Source organism: Mesocricetus auratus, unplaced genomic scaffold (assembly GCF_017639785.1).
Source record: "Mesocricetus auratus isolate SY011 unplaced genomic scaffold, BCM_Maur_2.0 Super-Scaffold_100014, whole genome shotgun sequence".
Lineage (NCBI taxonomy): Eukaryota > Metazoa > Chordata > Mammalia > Rodentia > Cricetidae > Mesocricetus > Mesocricetus auratus.
The window spans coordinates 32,794,036-32,817,735 of NW_024429197.1; the positions used below are offsets into that span (position 1 = coordinate 32,794,036).

Here is a 23,700-nt window from a genome sequence, read left to right on the forward strand (position 1 = left end):
AAGTGTCCTCTAAGGGTTCATTAATTTATAGTTGTATCTGTAGTTATTAAAATACAGATACATGGTAATATAACTCCAAAATCTTTCAAAATGCTTAATTTCAAATCTACAAATGTACACTATCTCCCAGGTGGTATTTCTGATAATCACTACGCTTACTACGTAGAGAACAGCGAAGCAGCTTTAAAGAACTGAAGGGGACACATCTGAAACAGTTTCTAAGCCAGGCTACATATTCGTCCAAGGTTTTATAGCTTATTTTCAAGTACTCTGTACCCAAGCTGAGTGGGTACATTCAGGCAGGTGCCTAGAGTGCTGAACAGGCTGACACAGATCTTGGGAACTGCTTGGCCTCCTCCTCCTCCTGAACCCACCACCCTTCATTAACTTATGAGGAATTACAGATGGAAAACTAAAGAAGAAAGCAAAGGGGTGGAGTTCCATAGCAACTTTGACCTTCTAACACAAACAGTATTTAACAAAGGGAGTCATGATGACTAAAACACAGAAACTTAGTGAGGAAGGACATATTTTAAATGACCTACAGTCAAATACTTCCTCATGTTACAAAGAAATACATGGCTGTGCATGATGATGCAAGCCTCTGGCACTCAATACTCTAATATTCAAGAGGCTACAGCAAGAGGATTGTTGTAACTGGAGGCCAGTCTGGGCGACACAGTGAGTTCCAGCCAGCCTGGTCTACAGAGTGAGGCCCTCTTTCAAACAAACAACTTGAGTGTGATGGTACATGCTTGGAATCTCAGTATTTGGGAGGCTGAGGCAGAAAGATTATTGTATATTTGAGGTCAGCATGAGTCAAAGTGCCTTAATAAAAAAAAAAGAATAAGTAAACAAAATCCACTCAGGAAGCAGGAGGAAGAATTTCTTCCTGATTTTGATAATGAGCCAAAAGTCATAAATCCTCTAAGTGACAAGACTTGACATACCAGGATCTGCATGGTCCCTTCCAGCCCAGAGACAAATCTTCTAGTTTAGTCCCTAAAGTTAAAACACTTAACTTTGTTTGCTGGAATAATAGTAAGGAACAACAGAAAACAGTCCTATAGATAAATTTTTTGTTTTGTAAGGGGTATCTTGCTATGTAGCCTTGATACTCCTCTACAGATTATAATTGCTATGCACTGAGTGAATGAGGCAATGGTATATCATTTCTGACCTTTGACCCTTAGTGAATGCTTTGAATTCCTTTACTGCAGACCTGTTCTAGACTTCAACCAAATAAAACTAAGCGTGATAAAAAACAAATAGGACTTGCTTACTATTCCCTACAGACGCTTCTGTGCCTCTCTGTAGACATATTGTAAACTATTGTTTTCATGGTACGAATTCCATATACCTAGCCTGCATCATTTCAATAGGAACTGAGTGCTAGTTACTCAAAAACAAATATAACTTGTTTCTCTGTGTAAAATTGAAGTATCAATGATTTGCTGCTATTATAATTCACCAGAACATTTCAAAATGAGGCTGAAACCATGAGACATAAATCCCACAAAATGAAAATAACATTTTCAGTTAGTTATTTTAGCACTCCCAACATAAAACATAGCACAAAAATCAAAATAGGAATAATAAGGCAAAGCCCACTTTAAGTGGCCCCTGAAAGGTTTTCGTTTTACAGGGCTGCTGCAACTTCCATCTTTAGTCAGTCTTTCAAACATTCCCAATATCCAACTCTAAATGACTTTTGTATTAACAACAATCATAAGAGACTTTTAACATAAAAGCAGATTAGTTCCTGTCCAGATGTGATAGCTGACACCTGTAATCCAGCACTTGGAAAGTTAGGCAGGCAGATGGCCACAATACGAGAACCCATCTTTAAAACAAACAAACAAACAGGGAATGGTGGTGCACACATTTAATCCCAGAACTCTGGGAGACAGCAGTAGGTGGATCTCTGAGTTTGAGATCAGCTTGTTCTACAGAGGTCCAGGACAGCCAGGGCTAAATAATGAGTCCTGCTTAAAAAAAAAGTTGAGCACTTTCTTTTTTAGGACAAAAAAAAAAAAAAGGCATCATTCTTAACAGTGGTTGAGACATTATCAACTCATGAACATTAAACACTCAACAAGTAAGCAAATACAAATTCTGTACATTCCATGGCACTAAAAAAAAATTCCTTAAAAGAAATTTGGTTTCCTGGCAATGGGGTACCACCACTACAGATAAACTATATCACAAAAATATTCCAAGGCACTACCAAAATCCTTTTGATAAATCTATACTTCTTCATATTTAACTCATAATTTTAAAGTCTCCAGTTCCAAAATTCAAATATAGTTTATTACACTTCAGACATAAGAAATCTACTAGGCGCAAGGCTGTAAGAAAGAAGAATGGTGGTTAATGGTGATGTCAACTTCATTGATGAAGAAATGTCTAGGGCATCAGGGAAGCACAGTTTTGCGTCTGTTCCTAGAGAATGCATTAAGAAGAGGAGACTGGGTCTGAATGTGGGCAACGGCACCTCTGGCTGTTATGGAACTGACAAGAAGGGAGACAGGAGAAAAGCAACTCTGTCCTTTTCTCTGTTTCCCGATTCGCTCAGATTAAAAACAAGCGTGAGCACCTCCTGCTGCATACCTTCCCTATGTGACAGACTGTGTTCTCTCTAACCCTGAGAGAAAATAAATCCTTCCTCTTTAAGATGCCTTTGTCAGGTCTCGGTCACTGCAATGATAAAAGTACTAAGAAGGGTTTATGTCTGATTTCTTCATCCCTGTACTTATCTCAACACCTACCTCATTGCCTGACACACACAGTTAAGTTCTTAACAAAGACTAGCTAATCTGAAAGGCTAGTTCCAGTAAATGGGCATTTTGCTGCTCTGATAGTTCTTTATGTGTGTTGTTACTAATAAAATTTAACTTAAACGATTATTTAGACTTTTTCAGTGTTTTTATTTAGAGTTTTTATTCAGAAAATTCTTTCAACTTAATAAAAATAAGAAATAGCTGTTCTCTTTTAGGAATGAACAATTTTTGCACATAAAAAAAAAGAATCGGGTGAGTGGAATCCTTAAAAACTGCAGCTAGATCCTACCCTAACAATTTTAAAGCTGCTAAGGGACACAGGAACACAGAAACACCACTAACTGCCAGCAAGTGTCTACCCGAATTCCTCTGTATTCTATCCCTTAATAGCTGTTTAAGAACACAGTCACAGACCTTTTCAAAGCTGGCAGGTAGACAAGACATAGCAAGAGTTAGGAATAACAGAATGCTTTGAGATATGGAGGAAGGAGAATGTGGGGGAGGCACAGAAAAGAATCAGGTAGGACAGGAAGAGAAACTAAAAACTCTGCTCACACTCAGATTCAACCTGGGTAAATCCTGTGGAGACACGGTTTTCTTAGTTAGGAATAGCAACAGATAAAATAAGGTAACCAAACACGAATTCTAGTTCTTATAAAATAGTTCCTGTGATGGCTAATCTTGGTTGACAGCTCACCAGATCTGAAATCAACTAAAAGATAAGCTGCTGGGCATGCCTGTGAGGTATTATCTTATGAACTCTCTGAAAGGGGAAGGCCTCTCCTAAACATGGCAGCAGACACAAGAGCACAGGAAGAAGAAACTGCCTTGTGCATGCTTTCACTCCTGGTGAGTTCATCTAGCTTCCTGCTGTGGCAGCTTACTCCCTGGTATCACAGTCAGCTTCCTGGGGCTTCCAACACAGACTGAAGACCAAGAGTGCTCCAGGACTCCCCAGCCGTCAGGGCCAGGTTGGACTATGGGTCTTGTAGCATTACAGACTCTGAGCCTCTCCAGTATGAGACAGCCACTGTTGGTCTACACAATTTTCATTCTCCAGCTCAATTATGCGATGGGAAATAATAAACTTTCTTCAATTAGAAAAAAAAACAAAAACCCATGTCTTTTCATACTTAATTTTCCTCAGAAATCATTTTTCAGTAATTTTACAGTCTAATTCTAAAACCTGTTAAATACTTTAGACTTTTTAATTATTTGCATTTAATGGGCAGACAACAGTTTGGTAGTCTGTATTTTAATGGTTATTTTACATTTAATGAAACTTATAGGCCATGAGAAACTCATCAAAGAAAATTGTTGTGAAATATCAGCTTAAGATGTGTTATGTTTGTTAATACTGTGAAATATCTATTTAATGATGCAAAGCTGTGTTGCATTCTTTTATGTTGCATTTGTTTAACTCTTTAAAGCTGTGTTACTTTGCCTGTCTAAAACACCTGATTGGCCTAATACAGAGATGAACAGCCAATAGCTAGGCAGGAGAGAGAAATAGGAGCAGAAATCTAAGGGGAAAAAAGAGGAGGAAGGATGAAGAGGAGAGGAGGACATCAGGGACCAGCTGGCCAGCCACCCAGTCAACCACATAGTAAAAAGGAAAGAAAGATATATAGAATAAAAAAGGTAAAAATTCAGAGGTAAAACGTAATTAAAGAGAAACAGGATAATTTAAGTTTAAAAAGCTGACTAGAAGCAAGCCAAGGCATTCATAAGTAAGAATAAGTCTCTGTGTATTTCTTTGGAAGCTGAGTGGCGAGCTCCCAAAGATTAAAAAAACAACCAACTACAGAAAACTTTAATTCAGAAAAATCAGCCTCATCCATCTCAAAATAACAGTATATTTTAGTGTTAGCTTATTTTAAATAAATGTGTATATATCTGTATGTAAACATGATTGGTTCCACAGTGTCTACCTTCTCAAATTTCAATAAATGAAAAAAAATCCAAGCCAGGTATGGTGCTACACACACACAATCTCAGCACTTGAGAGGTAAAACATGAAAATCAAGAATTACATAGCAAGTTTGAGGACTGCTGAGTACCTGAGCTACGAAACCTTTTCTCCAAGGGCAGTGGTGAAGGAAAAAAAAAGGCTATAAACTGTCCAAGATGTGTGTAGAGGCCAGAGGTTACATCAGGTGTCTTTTTTAGTCACTCTGCACACTCCACTAGACTTCATGAAACAAAGAGCTCACCTATTCAGCTACAGTCGCTGACCAGTGAGCTCCAGGGATCTTCTTGTTTCTGCTTGCCATACTGACTTAATATGATGTTCTGGCTAACTTTATGTCAACTTGAAAACAGACAAAATTATCTGAAATGAGGGAACCTGAACTGAGACAATGCCTCCATAAGATCCTGTTGTAGGCACTAATTGATGTGGAAGGGCCCCAGCCTTCATGGGTGGTGCCATCCCTGGTTCTAGGTTGTATAAGAAAGCAGGCTGAGCAAGCAATGGGGAGCAAGCCAATAAGCAGCTCCCCTCCATGGCCTCTGCATCAGCTCCTGCCCCTTGGTTCCTCCTGCCCTGTTTGAGTTCCTGCCCTCACAGCTTTTGATGATGAACTGTTTACATGGCAATAAACCCTTTCCTACCCAAGGTGCTTTTGGTCACTGTGTTTCATCAGTAACCCCAAGACATGTGGGTTCTAGGAATCCAAGCTCAGGTACTCATGCCTGCCTGGTGCAACTGTTACCCCTGATAAAACACTATGAGCAAGACCTCTTACAGAGAGTCTATCTGGGCTGTGGCTCTGGAGAGGAAAGAGCCTGGTGCGGCAGGGAGGCACAACAGCGAGCAGTGGGAATGGCGGCTGGAGCAGACGCTGAAAGCTCACATTGGTTTCTATAAGCACAAAGCAGAGAGTACAAATCAGAAGCAGTCAGAGCTCTTTACACTCAAAGCCTGCCTCAGTAACACACTCCGTCCAGCTGCACCTTCTAGACATCCTCACACAGCACCACAGGGACCAAGTGTTCAAATGCCGGAGACGACAGGGACAGCTCTTACCCAAACCACACAGCACACACTTTACTGGCTGAGCCATCGCCTCATTCTAAGATGCTCTTTTTGCAGAAACTGAGGCTAAACATAATTAACTTCCCCAATAACATAGCTGTCAAGCACAGAACCCTGAATAGAAATGCAGTCTCCCCAAAACCATGGTATAATATTCTTTCTAGTATTACTTGACCTTTAGTTTCAGAGTCTCTGTCTAGCCATCCACCACTCATCAACTAAGTAATTTCTCTATCTAATCAAACACAAGCCAGGAACACTTCAGTCAAAACACCTTTTAAACTAAAATCTTGATGTATGCACATCTTGATGTATGCACAACATGCAGTGGGAGATACAGATATTTGTGTACTTCATGACCAAGGTTATCCCGTGATTAAAGTCTGCATGTTAGAAAGATCATTTTAGTGCCACAACCAGAGTTACAGAGAAACATTAAAAAAAGAGACAGGAATGGAAACTAGAACAGAGACAGAAAAGGAGCACTGGTACATATATACCAGAAGAGGCCTGAGTTCTCTTTTAGGTGGAGTTACTCATGTATTCTGGGATCCAAATTCTAGTTCTCAAGATTAAGGGGAAATCCTTATAACTGCTAACCCATCACTCCAGCTCTGATTTCAATGGGGATGGGGGGGCTACCATAACTGAGACAACTGACAGAGGGTGTTTGTCTTTTGTAGTTAGAATACCTTTCTATTTTTGAGATGCCAAAACATATTTTAAATAGATTCTAAATGCCTTGCTGTTGATTTCCAAGTATAAATTTTAAAGTGCAATTCAATTTCCAGCTGAAACTGACAATATATAGTGAAAAGCACAAAGAAACAGCAAGTTGGGGTCTGAAAGCACACATCACAGATGCTGCAAAGTCTCTGCCATGACATGTCTGATCAATAACCTTGCTGTAATTTCTGAAGTCACCTTGAAGACCTACTGATAAAGACTACATCATGTTGCTTCTTATTGTTTCAAAACATATTTCTGACAATAAATGCATATGAAGGCATGCTAAGTAATGTCAACTGAATTTCACAATACAAATAAGTGGATCAATACGGACAGCAAACTTCAATAGCACAACTGAGTTTACCTTAGAAATGGGAAGATGGACCGGGCGGTGGTGGCGCACGCCTTTAATCCCAGCACTCGGGAGGCAGAGGCAGTTTGATCTCTGTGAGTTCAAGGCCAGCCTGGTCTACAGAGTGAGTTCCAGGACAGACAGGGATTTTACACATAGAAACTCTGTCTTGAAAAATCAAAGAAATGGGAAGATGGGTAAGCAACTAAGATCTGCTTTTCAGTACGAGGACAATCAAGTCCACAAATCTTTACACCATGCCTAGAGCACTTTCTTTACTCCTTCCCACCCCCCACCCCATTTTTAAGACAGGGTTTCTCTGTGTAGCCCTGACTATACCAGAACTCACTCTGTAGAACAGGCCGGCCTCGAACTCAGAGATCTGCCTACCTCTGATCAAAGGCTAGGATCAAAGGCATGTGCTAGGATCAAAGGCATGTGCCACCATGCCCATGAATACTTTCATTTCTAAAAAGGTTATCTAATTAAAATTTTGACTTACTTGTGCTAGCTCTTCAGAACAATAAAAACAACCATCAACATGAGCGTAATCTAAAAAAATTATATAAAACAATTGTGACTGAAAATTGTGACAACACTCAATAATAAAAATTCCTATGCAAACAATGAGAAATACAAGCTTTAAAACAAAACTAATACTCTCAAAAAAGAAAAAAAACTATTTTCTGAAAATGAAGAATGATTTTCTTAGTTACATATCTGCAATCTACTTTACTCAGCCTGAACTGTCATATCTGAATTTTCCAGGTATCTGAAGATTATTTACCTGTTCAATGTTCTAAACTACACTTATTTTTATGTACAAGCGTGGTTTGTCTGCATTATGTGTGTACACAGCATGTAGAGACAGGAAGAGGGTGTTAGGTCCCCTGGAAGTAGAGTTAAGGACAGTTAAGACGCATTACACAGTTGTGGTCCTTTAAAACAAAGCACACTAAGATATCCTCTGGCTTGTGACATTGTATATGAAGACATCCTCTTAGGGTTAGGATGCACACAACGGTGTTTCCAATCACCCCATAAAGCTTTAACTAGCCTGCTGTTAAGGTTTCTTCTCTCCTATCACTCAGCTGCTATCAACACTACCTACAGTCAAACCTACCTACTTCTAGGAGCACACCACTCATGTTAAAGTAAGTTTAAATATGGGGGAACGGGAACAAGAGGAAGCAACGGGATATACATGTCACAAAGGCAGGGTGGGGAAATAAGCTGGGCGTGGTGGCACAGGCCTATCATCTCAGTACTCCAGAAGTGGAGGCCAGCCTGGGTTGTTACATGAAACCTTGTCTCAAGAACCAAAACCAAAAACTGTTCATACAAATACCTCCAAAAAAAGGGGAAATATTAGTATGTGAAGTAGAGGGTGAGGTCAGCAAGAAGGAAAGTGGCAGGCTGGTGAAGGCAATGGGGAAAGCAAATGAGCACCAAATATAATGACGCAGGCCTATGAAAATGTCATGGAGAAACCCATTCCTTGCATGCTAATCAAAAATTAAAACAACAAAGCTTAGGCACAAATAAGTAAATCTATGTGCTTTAGTGCATTAAATCCATGGGGGGTGTTTTCAAATGATTCACTCTTACTCAGAATTAGAAAACCTAATTCTGGCTTTTAAAGATTCTATTAAACCTGGTTTTTTTGTTTTGTTTTGTTTTGTTTTGTTTTGTTTTGTTTTGTTTGACAGAGCTTCTCTGTGTGGCCCCAGCTGTCCTGGCACTTGCTTTGTAGACCAGGCTTGCCTTGAACTCAGAGATCTGCCTGCCTCTACCTCTCAACTGTTGAGATTAAATGATTTACCCATTAAACCTTTTTTGATACTTTCTTATTAAAAATGAAAATTTTCAGGGCTGGAAAGGAAGCTCAGCAGTTAAAAGCATGTGTTGCTCTTACAGAGAACCCAAATTCAGTTCCCAGTATCTACCTCGGGAGGCTTACAACCACCTGTAACTCCACCTTCAGAGGACCCACCACCTCTAGCCTTCACAGGCTCCTGCATTTATGGTACTCTCTCTCTCTCTCTGAAACAGATCTTTCTGAAAAATCAGAATTTTTACCTTCAGAATCAAATCTTACATAATATTTGAGAAGTAAACCTAAAAATATGTAAGTACGTTGATATATTTTCCTATTAAAAGTTGAAACCTTGCCAGGCCTGGTGGCACAGGCCTTTAACCCTAGCATTCCGGAGGCAGAGGCAAGAGGACCTCTACAAGTTTAAGGCTAACCTAGTCTACATAATGAGCTCCAGGCCAGCCAGGGCTACACAGAGAGACCCTATCTCAACAAAAATGAAAACAAAAACAAAAACCCTGAAAACTCCTCAAATTATCAAAGCAGTACAATATTTATTTTTCTAATATTGAAAATGATTTCAAATCCTAAGCTAATAAGCTATATGATGCTGTCATGGTCTATTATGATAAATAGACTAAAAGCAGACACTCAAGACACACAGAAGGAAGTTCCTTCATACCAATTACAAATACTCTAAAAGCAAATGAGGGGTAGGGAGATTGCTTAGCAGGTAAAGGTCACAAGGATAAAAAGCCTCAAGGACTGGGTTCCATTGCCAGAACCCACATAAAAAGCTGGAGAGAGGGCTCTCAAGTTGGGAGCACTTGTTGCTCTTGCAGAAGATCCAGTTTTGGTTTCTACAGAGTGGCTCACAATAATCTGTAACTCCAATTTCAAGGGATCTGGTGCCTTTTTCTGGTCTCCCGGGATACCAAGAACACATATACACATACAAGCAAAACATTCATAGACATAAACCAAAACAATTTTAAAAAGCTGAACATGGTAGTGTACTGTGATCTATGCTGTGAAACAGTCTCTATACACTGTAAATATATATTGCTCTCACTGAAGAAGCAACATGGGAAGTTCACAGACAGTAAATGAGCCTCGAGGTAGCACACAGATGACTAGAAATAGGTTAAGTTGCAAGAACTGGCTGAAGACATGCCTAAGCTATCTGCCAAGCAGTTGTAATTAATAATAAGTGTCTGGGTGGTTATTTGGAAATTGTCGATAGGACAAAAAAAGTCCATCTACAGAGCTCTGAATTCTTATGGCAGGATAGAAGGCAGAGACAGGCGAATCTCCCAGGAGCTCATGGGTCTGGTAGCCTGAGGTACTCAGTTCAGTAGCAGCATCAAGAGAGACTGTCTCAACAAAGTGTAGCCAAAAAACAATCTCTCTCTCTGTCTCTCTCTGTCTCTGTCTCTCTCTCTCTCTCTCTCTCTCTCTCTCTCTCTCTCTCTCTCTCTCTCTCTCTCACACACACACACACACACACACACACACACACACACACACCACTAAATAAATGATTGAAAAAATCTTGAAGCAAATGACAGGGCAATTGAAGTGAGAATCCAACCCTTACACGAACTCATACACCTAACTTCCAAAGTACATAGTGATCATAGGGAAATGTTTACTTTAAAAACTAGGCTATGCTGATTCATTTTTCACACTCCTTATTTTTATTTCATCTACTTTCAACTGATCTGAGAACTGCTTTTTCCTAAATGATTTTTTAAATGTACCATAGTAAAGCAAACTACAGATCATATATTCAAATCACGATTAGCTAAAGTGTATACTCATTTGATATTTGTACTAAAACACAGTAGGACTGTTATATTTTAGAACAAAAATAAACGGTTTTAATAAAAGCCTCATTTATAACTGGGGAAGGGGAAGAAATGTGACAAATTAATAGAACTACAAATTACTGTGACTTTAATTCCCATGTGTTTTACATATACTATATGGCAAGATCAACTCTGAGGCCCTTAACCTGATCAACAAAACCAAACAAATTAAGGAACTCCTGCAAAATGCTCCTGACATACTATTACCAAAGGTATGTGCACATCAATAAAAACAAAACAAGTTCATAGTTACTTGTCTGATCAGAATATAAAATGACATTTCAGAGCATTAACAAATAGAAAAGCTATGTCTTTAACTGATGTGGAACTCCTCGCAAAAACTTTTAGTATTTTCTAAAGACAAAATTAAAAGGGAAAAGGTATATTTCATAATTATTAAAATGTCTATGACGCCCAGGATACCAGATCAGACTTCTACAGAGCTGTTGAGAAAGATTATGAAGACAACTTCAGAGCGTTGTGGAGAGTAGAGCTGGGAACCAGCTCTGAGCAATGGCCAAAGGGGCACAGGGTTTGCTTTTGGCCCCAGAAAACCATGAGGGCTTCCTACAGTGGTGGCATTAAAGCTCAAGCAAAGCTATTTAGAGCAGTGTGAGATATCACACTCTTTAATGGTAGAGCAGACTCCCTATTTGCCATGAAATGGTTCTGAAGTAAGGCCAATCAAATTCAAAACTAGAAGGTTCTTAGAATACCTTCCCGACCCAAAGACCAAGAACATCCACATTCAACAAAATTAGCAAGACTAAAATAGTCTCCTTTTCAAGGCGATGCCTTTACTTAATTGGGGGACATTACAAAGACTTTCTATGCAGTCCCTGAGTTTTACAGGCTATTTGGGTCTCTCTACATGGAATCCTCTTGCTCCTACTGAAATGCAACTTTTACTTTCCAAAATTCTAATTTTTAAAGCAAATTCTAATTACAGAAAGGCCCCAAATTACCAAACTGATTCTAGCTACATGACCTTGGAAAGTCTCTTCTTGTAAAATGGGAGCTGAAAGATCTTTAGACTGTAAACTTACAGTCTGCTGGACACTCCACTCCCTGCCAGTGGGATGGGGCAGGATAAAATGTTTAGTGACTGACAGAATCACTGCTGTCCCAAAATACATATGCAAATAAATATACCCACTTTTTTAGCTTTTTCTTCCTCCACTATATTTTTGCCCACCTGCTAAGGATGGAATCCAGGGTTTCATGTACACTATACATTCTACCACTGAGCTGTATCCCTGGCCTCATTTTTTTCCTTTTCAACTAATTAAATTTTAGTCAGTATCACCCAAAAATAAGGTTTCTTATGCAGAAAACAGAAATACATTTATTTTAAAATAAGTACTCAGTTTTTGGAACTGGGAGTAAATTATATATAACTGGCGATCATCACTGTTTTTACTCTCGTTCTCTCCCTTTGACCCATTACTGTACCCTGTTTCTCTTCCTATGTAAGGGAAACTTCTAATTCGATTAGCTGCCTCTGTGAAGACAACTTCCCCCTGGGGGCCTGAAACAAGGGGACTGAACTAATTATTAATTCCTAAAGTCTCTGCTTTAAAAAAAAAAAGGGAAGATTTTGCTTTCATTCTACCCACTAATGTAGTCCTGATGCCTTGGATCAGTGCTTACCACTCCTAGAACCAAACAGACTCACATTCCGCCTCTCTCCAAACCTTTACTTTCCCTTGTTATCTATAGTGGTCCAAATGATTACAGTCCTAAAACTAGCAGATGGATACAGCGAAAAGCTCCCCAGCCTTTGATGCCAGAGACCCGGATTGAAATGTAGGTTCTGCTACTAACTAACTTCATACCTAAAATGGTGATGAAGTAACTATTTTACCGAGGATTAGTAAAATGGGCAAACAATGGGCCTGACATGCTTTCAGAGGCCACAGTTTCCCCCTCGATATGTGACAAGGACACACAAGCTGCATGGGTGGCATGGGTGATGACTTTAAAACTGAGTTTATTCTTACCACTCTTCTGGTATGGTCTCAGAAGTTGGCCTGCGCTGCCAGTATACTACACCAGTGGAGCAGCCCTCCGGAACTCTCACAAGGAAGTGGACCAGGCTCCCAAAGCCCCAAACCACATGGCAGGGGAAATGAGGAGGGCTAGACATTCTTTTAAAAGATAGATTCTCTGGATTTTACCTAAAGCAAACTTCTCAGTATGCTGTTCACTTCAAAGAAGCCACTCGAGGTTCTTCCAACTTAAATGTACAGGAAGTAAGTTAATGTTAACTTATTTTGCACTGCAATCACAGGAGATTAAAAGCAGGAACAGAAAATAAAATCTCTCACATAATGAAAACACACTGATCTTTGTGGACTCGTACAAACACGTTCAGAAAGAGAGATAGTTTGCTTCTTGATTTCAAAATAGGTCAAAACTGTCAAGAACAAGGTGGGTGCTGGGGACTGGCAATGAGTGACTTAAGAATAGTCACTTTAATACAAGGTGGTGGCACACACCTTTAGACCCGGCACTAGGGAAGCAGGGGCTGGAAAAAAATCTCCTCGTTCCAGACCAGCCACTTCTCTGCAAATTAATCATAAACACTACAGCTTCTGGGTGATTTTTCTTGTTTTGGCAAGTTTGTCATCCTCTTCCATATTCCTTGCTCACAATGTAAACCAAAGCACTTAAGGCCTAGTTTGCACTACTTAGGATTTGAGGTGCATCCCTTCTCTAGGCTCTTCAGTCCTTTTCCTTCTCTCGCCTTCGGCCCCTCACACACGCGTAATTAACCTCCCTGTCGTCAGTCTGATTTTCCCTCATCTGTGACCATACTCCTCTTACTCATGCTGGGTCCCTGCTTCAACTTCTCATTCCTGTCTGGTCATTCTTTCCCTCCTATGTTGTCCAGGCTTCTCAGTCATTCTTTTTCTCAATCCAATTCCACTACCTGTCATCACACACCTGACCTAGCGAGGCCCATCCCTCCAACCCAGACCTTGTAAAGACAAACCGGCTCCTCTACCTAGCATTCATTCCCACCATGCCCGTTCCCGTCTAGGCCCTCCTCATTTGGGACCCTGTCCTCTTTCTGATTTAAAAACCCAAACCCTCTTCCTAACCCCAACAGTCCTCCTGCGTGACCCGGTCAAGGCCTCTATTCTGCCTGGCCTATCACAGCACTGACTCTGAACCTGGTACCTACCCCAAACCGTCACTGGAACCAAGTGCCACAAATACCCGCCCACTAAGACCCCAGTTTTGACACCCGATATTCATGTCCTTCCCATCTCACGAGCCAGGCGAAAGTAGAAATGTGGACCCTCTGCCGCGTGCCTGGGGGTGGGGGCTACCCCTACTCAGCAGGTAGCCCAGGAGACCCCCCCTCCACAGCCCAGGTCCGTATACCTATTAACTCCTAGCGGGATGATGACTCCTCCCCCAAAGCCCTTCTCCCCATCTGACCCCTGTCTAGTGACCCCGGTCCCTGACCAGATCCCACGCTGTTATCTCTGTACCCCCAGTTTCAGCCCAGCCCCCGCCCAGGAGTCTCGCTGCGAGCCGTGCGGGCTGCGTTCCCTGCCCACGGGACTCTAGTGCAGCCGTCTCTCCCGCGAGGTCAGGGCAGCGCCACTCACCTCGGCGTCCACCACCTCGTGGTAGGCTGGCGGGGGGTCGAAGCCGCCACCACCTCCGGTGCTCCCGCCTCGGGAAGGCCCGCCGCCGTCTCCGCCGCCGTCTCCCCGCGGGCCGCCGCCCGGCCCCGGACTGGGGCCCCCGCTATCCATGGGCTCGTAGCCGCCGTAGTCCAGGCCGGGCCGCTCGTTGGTGAGCAGCGCCACGGCCTCGTTGATGTCGTTCTTGGCCAGGCGCAGGGCCTTGCGGATGGTGGCCGGGTCCGAGAAGCCCATGCACAGCAGCGTGGTCATGTGCTGCTCCTCCTCCGATTCCATGGCTCCGGCCTCAGAGCCGCGCCGGCCGGCGGGCGGCGAAGCTGCGGCTCCCGGGCCTGGCGGGCCGCGCAGCGCTACCTTGGCGCCGGCCCCGTACCCGGGCGGGCCCCTGCGCTCCTGCCCCGCGCGCTCCGCGGCCGCCGGGCCAGGGTTGGGGGCGCGCGCGTGGGCGCCGCGAGCCGAGCCGGAGCGGTGGGGCGCTCAGGCGCGGCCGGCCGGCCCAGCCCTGCGCGCCGCCATGTTGGCCTGCTCCTCCTCCTCGCGGGGCCGCGCCTCCGCTCCCGGAAGCCGCACTAGCGGCGTTCGGCGGGCCGTCCCCGGGCGCGGGCTGCGCAGCGGTGTGTGTGTGTGCTTCTCCGAGTCGAGGGCCGGGGAGGGGCGCGCGCGCGCGGAGCGTGTCCGAGGTGAGAGGCCGCGGCGCGCGGAGCGAGCGCGAGAGTCCTCCGCCGGCGCCTCCGCCCGCCCCTTTCCCGGCAACAGGTTCCCTCCCGGACGGGAGGGGCGGGCGCGAAGCGGCTCGCTGGCGGCGGTGGCGGCGGCGCTGAGGTCCCCCGGCCTCCGTCGCCTGACGCCGCTCGAGTCCCATAGCGGGCGACTCCACCGGCCGCCCCCGGAACCCTGCTCCGTCCTCCTGAAGTGTTCTGCGGACCGGGGAAAGTGATCACACGCGCCGCCGAAGCCCTCTTCGCCGCCCACAGTCACCGGTGCTCGGATCCGCGCGACGAGCACTCCCCGCACACCCTGGACCTCCGACACTCCAGCCTTCTCTGGAGACCCCCAGACCCTAAGCTCCGTCTCCTGATTGAATCTTCGTAACGACACTGACCACCTGTCCCACCAAACCTGACTAAACTTTACCAGACTTTTCAGCTGATATTCATGGAAAATCTAAAATATATATATTTTTCCCAACACGAAATAGAAGTCTCGGTGCTCTCTATGAAAGCATTGGAAATGCGAACCGCATTGCCATCCTCCACGACACGTGGAAACATTCTGGGCATCTGTATCCCATACTTATTCTGACCACCAAGCCGAGTTTCTACCTAAGTCTGGCCCGGGGTCTGTCTGTCTTGGGGGCTCACCTCTGTTTTTGTCTTCCAACCTTCGTCTAGTTCTTTGCCTCCTATTTGCACTTTACATTGGCATTACAGGATCATTTTTGCTAGTTCCCTCTGTCCTTTTACCCGCTTCAGTTTCCTCTAAATCATGTTTCTATGTTCTCTTCCAAGATCCCGGTTTCTTTTCCTTCTCTCACCAATACTTGCTTAGTTCATCACCTGTGATCCTCACACTGGTTTATTCTTGAACCCAAAGTCCACCGAACCTTTTCTTTCTCATGCTGTTAAACCATTTCTGATGGCTTAACAGTCAGACCTCCACATACCCCAAATCTGAAATTATTGACAATACTCAGAACTTTTCTCTATATTCTCTCTGCCAATATCCTTTCCCTCAGACCTGATGGTCTCTTGCCTAGTAACTTAGCACTTAGTTTACAAACACCAGCGGTTTGATTTACTGGGTGAATTTACCATCATTTATAATGTAACATGTCAATGATAGTGCATGTAAATAAATGTACTATTTCTGTTGTTAATAAAGGCTTGATATTGGATTTGGTCACAAAGTGGACCCTTACATAAGGTTTTATTAAGGGATAACAAGTTAGAGGGGGAATGAATGAAGTTTTAAGTGTATATAGTAGATAAAGAACTAAAATAGTGGGGCTGGAGAAATGGCTCAGTGGTTAAGAACACTGGTAGCTCTAGAGCACTGGCTGCTCTTTCAGAGGACTGGGGTTCAAGTCCCAGCATCCACATGGCAGCTCACAACTGTCTGTAACTCAAGTTCCAGGGCCTCTAATACCCTCACACGGACACAGAAGCAGGCCAAACACCAATGCACATTTAAAAAGAAGAAGAAGAGCAAAAGTACTTTGAGGTAGTACACACCAATACAATACCGGAAGTCAGGACACCTGTAATCCCAGCACTCAGGGGGATCTCTGAGGTTCAAGGGGATCCTGAACAGAGCAAAACCTTGTCACAATTTACCAAGTCAGGTACTGTTGTCACTGGTGACGCCACTGGTAACACCAAAGACTAAGTGAAAGCATTCTTTCTTTAACCTTAAGCCAATTACTAAGCTGAATTGCTAAGTGAATTAGATGAGCAGACAAAGTAACAACAACACAACAAAATTTTTGCCATGAAGATGGAGGTAGAACTGAAGAGGTCGTGAGACAGAGCCGGCCCATTCAGATGGCACATAAAAAGACTCATCAAACAGTGGCAGGGTTACAGAGCACGACAGAGAAGCTGTGCTTAGCTGAGAGAGAGGAGGAGGCAGAGAAAAACAAAGTCTGTGAAGAAAACTGGAAAGGAGCCACAAAAGCCTACAAAGAAAACAAGGAAGGCCATTTTTGAATCAGATCCTGGAGTGGCTAAAAAGCCAGAGTGTCATTTGAGGATACAAGAGTAACTGCATTTTTTTTAAAAGAGCAAATCTTGTTGAGTAAGCTGGATGTGGTAGTTCATCCCTGTCATACCAGCATGCAGGCTGAGGCAGGAGGATCAAGAGTTCAACACCATCCTCAGCTACATAGTGAGTTTGAAGTCATTGTAGGCTACAGGAGTCCTAGTCCTAAAATACATATATACATGCATGCATACATACTTTGTTAAATTGGGGTAGTATAGGTGAGTCCTGTGGTATGAATATTCATTTACATTTTTATTTTAATTGCAGAAAAATCCAGAAAGGTTAAAAAGACCTTTAAAGATAATTAGAATACACCCATTTTACAGATGTTTTCTTTAGAAACTAAAGAAAAGAAAAAGCTAACACTAGAAGTGAGGTGTGATGGACAGTCTTGAAGACAAACCATGAAAGACTCTAATATTAGTCATTTTTACTCAGTGTCCATTCTGAGCTAAGATGACATTTATGAGCAAATGCACACCGTCTGTCCTTTTGAACTTGTTTATAAAGGGAGATAGTTGTAAATAAACTATGACAGATGTTTTGATAGAATTTCAGGGAGTAACAAGCAGAGAGAAATTACCAAGACCAGGGCATCTAGAAAGGAAGTGGTGTTGTAACTACAGTGTGAAAGAAAGTAGGAAAGCCCAGAGCAGGAGTATGAGAAGAGAAAGTTCCAGGTGATAGAAATAGTACGTGCAAATGCCCTGACGTGGGTGACAGTGAAGCAATTTAGAGGAATTGAAAGCCAGAGGACTTATGTCCAGAGTTCCGAGACTGAGGAGAAAGGAGGCTACAAAGATATGCAGACACAAGACCCTAGAAGGCCACATGAAGTGTGATGAGGAGTTTGACTTTCCTTCTGACAGAACAGAAACCCTTTACAGCATGTATGCAGAGAAGAGAAATGCAGCTGTTCGGGTGTTGGGGAGATGAGCCTTTGAAACAGAGTTGAGTTTTGTTCTCCCACCTATCACACAGCGTTTGACTTTGTCCCAGCCCCATTGCTGAGGGTCAAAGCCAGGGCTTTGCACGTACCAAGCAAGTGCTCTGTAGGAGATGTCTAGCTGTTCTATATGCTCTTTCCTTGCAGAACTTTTCCTTTGGTGTATCATGCTGTGCCTTTTTTTATGTCTGTCTTCAGTGAAGTTTGTAGAGCTTCTTGACTCTGTGGCTTGAGGTCTCAGGAAATCGCTGTTTATTATTCTTGTACTATTGTGTAGCCCATGATATTCTCACACTTGTGAACCTGCAGTCTCAGTCTCCTGAGTGCTAGCTAGCATTGAAGTGCACCACCACACATGACTGTTATTTCTTCACACGTTTCTATTTCACCCCCTCCCCACCACACACACACACACACACACACACACACACACACACACACACACACACACACCTTCAATTACATACACATCCTGTCCTTCTTTACTATCTATTCTTTTGCCACTCTGTGCCTCAGTCTAGATACATTCTTTGATTCTCTGTTCTAGTTCACAGGTTTTCTCTTCAGCTGTATCTTTTCTGTTAAACAGTTTACAGAGTTCTTATTTTAATTATTGAATATGTAAGCTCTTTGTTTGTTTGTTGAGACAGGGCCTCTATATGTAGTCCTGAATGGCCTAGAACTTGGTATGTATACCAAGCTGACCTTGAACACACAGGGATCCTCCTGTCTCTGCCTCCTAAGTGTTAGGTTTAAAGGTGTGCATACATAGTTCTTAAATTTCACTTAAGTTCTTTTACATGGCTTCTGTATCTATGCTGAAAATATCTTGATATTTAATTCATTGAAATATTAGTCACAGCTATTTTATATTCTCTGTCTGATAATGTCCATAGCTGGATCTCCCTTAGGTTTCTTTCTAGTGTCTGATTTTCCTCATCGCTTCTTATGTGTTTGTAAGCATGGTAGAGGTTTTGTTTGTTCATTTACTTGTTTGCCTTGTAAGTTAAAAAAAACTACAGGTATGATTTTGTGTGTTTATGTTATTTTGATTTAAGAGTCTGTGGTTCTGGTTAGCTGGGGCTGAAGGACCAACTGTGATTAATGTGGTATCAGAACTACTAAAGCAAAACCTTTGCTTTGTTGGGATACTCCATGCTAGTAGGTCAGAGCTGAGAATTTAGTGGTGATTAAGAGGAGATCAGCACTGTTGAGGTAAAATCTTCTGGAAAGTGTTTCCTGAGAGTCAGCACACAGAAGCTCTGTTCCAGAGGTGGCCAAACTTGCACTTCATGCTGGCAGTCGGACTTGGTAGTGTGTTTTGAAGGCATGAAGAGTCATGGAGAGCAGCTGAGGCTTGATACTAATGAGAGGCCATTAGTGAAGATGGATTGGAATGTGGTGGTTTGAATAGGAATGGCCCCCTTTCACAGGGAATGTCACCATTAGGAGGCATGGCCTGGTTGGAAGAAGTGTATCCGGGCATGGGCTTTGAGAGTTCACATGCTCAAGCCTGGCCAGTGTCTCAATCTCTTCCTGCTGTCTGTGAATCCAGATGTAGAACTCTCAGCTCCTTCTCCAGCACCATGTCTGCCTGTGTGCTACTATGTTTCCCGCCACGCTGATAATGGACTGAACCTCTGAACTGTAAGCCAGCGTCCATTAAATGTTTTCTTTATAAAAGTTGTTGTGGTCATGGTTTCTGTTCACAGCAATAAAACCCCAACTAAGGCAGCAGGCAACTGGAAGTAGAAGTTATTAACAAAAGTTGCATGTTTACTATTATTTGTAATTATGTGTATCATGTGGGTGAATGGGTGGCAAACGTGCCAGTGAGTTCAGGTGCCCTTGAAAATCAGAGGCATCAGATCCTCCCAGAGCCAGAATGTAGGTGGCCCTGAGCTTCCTGATGTGGGTGTTGGGAAGTAAAACTCAGATCTTCTAAAGGAACAGCCCATGCTTTGAACTGCTGGGCCAAGTGATAATCTTTTTCAAGATATGGACCTGTTTTTGTTCACCTAAGGGTTTTTCTTTTTAATTCTCAACTGTTTTAATTGTTTATTACTGTATCTCAAAACACCTCAATACTTATGGCTTAAAACATTGATTTGTTATTTCTTCTAATTCTCTGGGTTGATGGAACAGATTTTTTTTGCCCCAGTTAGTGGAGTACCCACATATACACATAATTTAAAATAATAATGAACATAAATATTTTTGAAACCACCTCTACTTCCAATTACCAGCCAGAGGTAAAGTAAACACACAAGTCAACCCTGTAGATTTTAAGACATAATGCCTAGTTTTAAAATAAACAACAACTCCACTTACAAAAATACAAGGAATGACAAGAGAAATATCACACACAACACTTTTGGTGTTGGCTAGAACTATTCTTAAAGATCCATTCAGTTGGGACCTTGGCTGAGAACTTGGAATGCTTTCCTTGTGACCTCTCCCTGAACATAATGTCACATCTTGTAGGCTTTATGGCATATCTCTCCCTTGAAATAACCTTGACTTAAGTGTGAAGGCTGGATCCTAAAATGCAATCCCAATGAGCAAGGCATATGCAATCTCTCTGTTTTAAAGAGATTTATTTTGTATTATTCTTATTTGTGCATCTCTGTGTGAATGAATGCCGAATTAGTGTAGGTGCCAGTGGAGGCCAGAAGAGGGTGTCAGGCCTCTAAGAGTGCATGGTTACAGGCTGGGTTGGATGTTTAAAACCATTCTTGGGTGCTCCGGAGTAACAATAAGCAAGCTTAACCACTGAACCATTTCTCTAGCCCTTTGAATCTCTCTTTATGTGACATTTGCTGATGTACTATTGATAAAAACAGATCATATGACCACACCCAGAGCAGCTGTGAAGAGGATTTTCCAAAGGTATAATAAATACTAGAAGACCTAGTTCATTGTGGGAGGGTAGACAGGACACACCACCAATATAACATGATACTATATCTAATGATATTTTAGGGTGTCCTTTTTAGTGGCCTTTGATCTCAAATGTGTCATATTAGCCCCGTAAGACCACCCAATGTTCTCTGAGTTTGCATATTGAGATTCAACAAATACATCAAAGCAGCATCAAATGATTGACAAGCTCATCTCCATGTACCTTCTTTCTCTCTGGGGTTTGACCCTTCAAGTTCTCACTGTCTTGGAAACTTTGCAGATTCTTCAAACATAGTTCTTGCATTCTGCACAGGTTTTCTAGTTGTCCTCTGTAGATGGTATTAGCTTAAATGAGCAGATATGCCGCTGCTGGAAGCAAAAATCCTATAGAAGAGAGAAGATGGGAAAGAGAACTTCAGAATAGAGGCTAAAAACAATGGGACCGATTGGTGTGAGAGAGAGAGGGGCCTGACATGGGTTTTTGAAACCTCAAAACCTATCCCCAGTGACATCCCCTTCCTCCAACAAGCAGCACCTCCTAATCCTTCTAATCTTTTCAAATAGTATCACTCCTTGGTGACTGAGCATTCAAATATATGAGCTATGGGAACCATTTTTATTCAAACCACCACAAGAACAAAAAGGTAGAATAATACTCAATGTCCTAGAGTTTGGTCAATTCAGATCCATGCCCATTATGGATAAAACAGCAACTAGAAAGCTGATACCATTGAATGTACTAACTGGGCATTGTTTGGGGGGAGGGGAACAGTTAAAGCATTATTAAAATGTAATTCACATGCCACACAACTCACTCATGTGAAGTGTACAATTCCATGGTTTTAAGCATATTTACAGATATATGCAACTATTACTGTAATTTAGAACACTTTTATTATTGGTTTTTCCCTTTGCCTTCATTCTTGCATGTATGTTAGGGACCATTTAAGATGGAGAACTATAAAGTGTTACTTTAAAAAATGACTATAAATGCTTCTGCCAATGCTGAGTTCTAAAAGCTTACATTTTAAGTCTTTGGAAATTGTAGGTAAGTCTATAATCTCAAAATCACTTTTTAAAAGCAAAATTTGAACCAACTCTTTTCAGGTGCCCTTTGATTACGTCTATTTAGAATCAGGTTTAACAATGACCACTGACTAACAGTTTTCATGGTGTTTGTGTTAACTTCTAATCTGCTTAATTGTTCAGTTTTTTTGATAAAACTTGGTTTCAAGGGAAAATAAGCTGTAAGTAGTGTAAGCTGGACAGAAAAAAATCATAGGCTAGAAAGCATTTGAGGCAATCTCTTCTGGGAATTACAAGAACATATTCCAACTCTGCTCAGATTTGAAGCTAGTTTAATAGAAACATACTCCTAAATAATTTATCTTCAAGTCTAATGTTTGAATGAGAGAAAGTGGCAAGGCCAAGGTTAAGAGAAGCCCCAGTACATAACAGGCTATATCTCCTCCTCTTCTGCCCCCTCCAACTCCCTAAGTAACCATCAGCCTACTTTCTGTCCCTACACATTCTTGCCTGTTTTAATAAGATGTGGCTTTTTGTATCTGGCTGCCTTTGCTTTTTCCTTTCAAGTTTGATCATGTTGTAGCATATTTAGCATCTCACTGTGTATGGCTGAATGAAGACAAATTTTACTTATTCATTGATGGTGGATGTGAGTGTTCATCCACCTTTGGAGGATGATAAATGGTGCCTGTGTGGCTAAATGTTTGCATCTGTCTTAGGTAAGTACCTAGAACTTGAATTGCTATTGCTAATTCTGCTGAACGTTTTTAGGGGTTGTCAAATTGTTTTTCAAAAGGGCCTCATCCTTTACAGCCCTTCCTTCTAGACGTATTTGGGGTTTCTAATTGTGTGTGTGTGTGTGTGTGTGTGTGTGTGTGTGTGTGTGTGCGCGCGCGTGTGCATGTTTTCTACTTCCTGTTTTCTTACTGTTTAAGATTAGTGGCTGTCAAGTGGTCTCACATTGTGGGTTTGATTAGGTTTGCACTTTTCTGATGACTGATGATGTCAAGTGTCTGTTCCTGCATTCCTTTCCTATCTCCATTGAGGAAAGTAGTTGTCCTCAAGTCCTTTGAATTAGGTTATTTGTTTTTCGTTTTCTAGAGCCAAATATCTTGTCAGATGTGTGATAAGCAAATTATCTTTTATTCTGGGAGCTGAGGAGAGGACGTAGTGAGCAAGGGTTTGAGTTTGGATCCCCAGCACCTACATGAAAACCAGGTGAGACAATGAGCGCCTAGACACCCATTGCTGGAGTGGGCACCCGAGACAGGACCAAAACAGGAAGCTCCAGGTTCAATGAAAGACACTGTCTCAAAAAAAATTAAGGCAGAGACAGTAGAGGTAGACATCCCATATTAACCTCAAACTTCCTCATGCCTATGCATGGGCAAGCACACTACTTATGCATACACTACCAGTGCCAGACACATAAAATTTACAATGTTAAAGTGTACAATTGAGTAACATTAAGTACAGTCCGATGGCTAACCATGACTTCCATCCATTTCTAGAATTATTATTTTTTTACTCAAAGTGATAATACTTTTAGAGGACCAGTAAATAAGTAGGAGAAAATATCCACTCATGATGGACATGAGTGGTGTGAGATTAAGTATGACTTCATTCTTTTGCATGTGGCAATTTTGTTGACTTGGCACAATGTTCAAAAGATTTCTCTCCCAACTGAATGATATTCAAATTCCTGTGAATTAAAAAGAGACATGGTTTATTTCTGGAATCTCAAAGCTTCTCATGGCTGTGTATCTTTATCTTTCTGTCTTACTACTCTGTCTCCATGATGAACCAATAAGTACATTTCCTAACAA

The 23,700-nt window shown here is 42.1% G+C and overlaps 1 protein-coding gene across 5 annotated transcripts in view; it reads right to left on the reverse strand.

Annotated features, from left to right (window-relative positions):
• Usp24 (ubiquitin specific peptidase 24) overlaps positions 1-14,639 on the reverse strand; it is a 125,450-nt gene extending 110,811 nt beyond the window's left edge. For all 5 annotated transcript variants that reach the window (XM_040757040.1, XM_040757043.1, XM_040757042.1 and 2 more), the window contains exon 1: positions 14,203-14,639. In XM_040757040.1, the coding sequence (XP_040612974.1) occupies positions 14,203-14,517 (315 nt within the window). In that variant the 5' untranslated portion in view covers positions 14,518-14,639. The remainder of the gene's footprint in view (positions 1-14,202) is intronic.
• Positions 14,640-23,700: the final 9,061 nt, after the last annotated feature.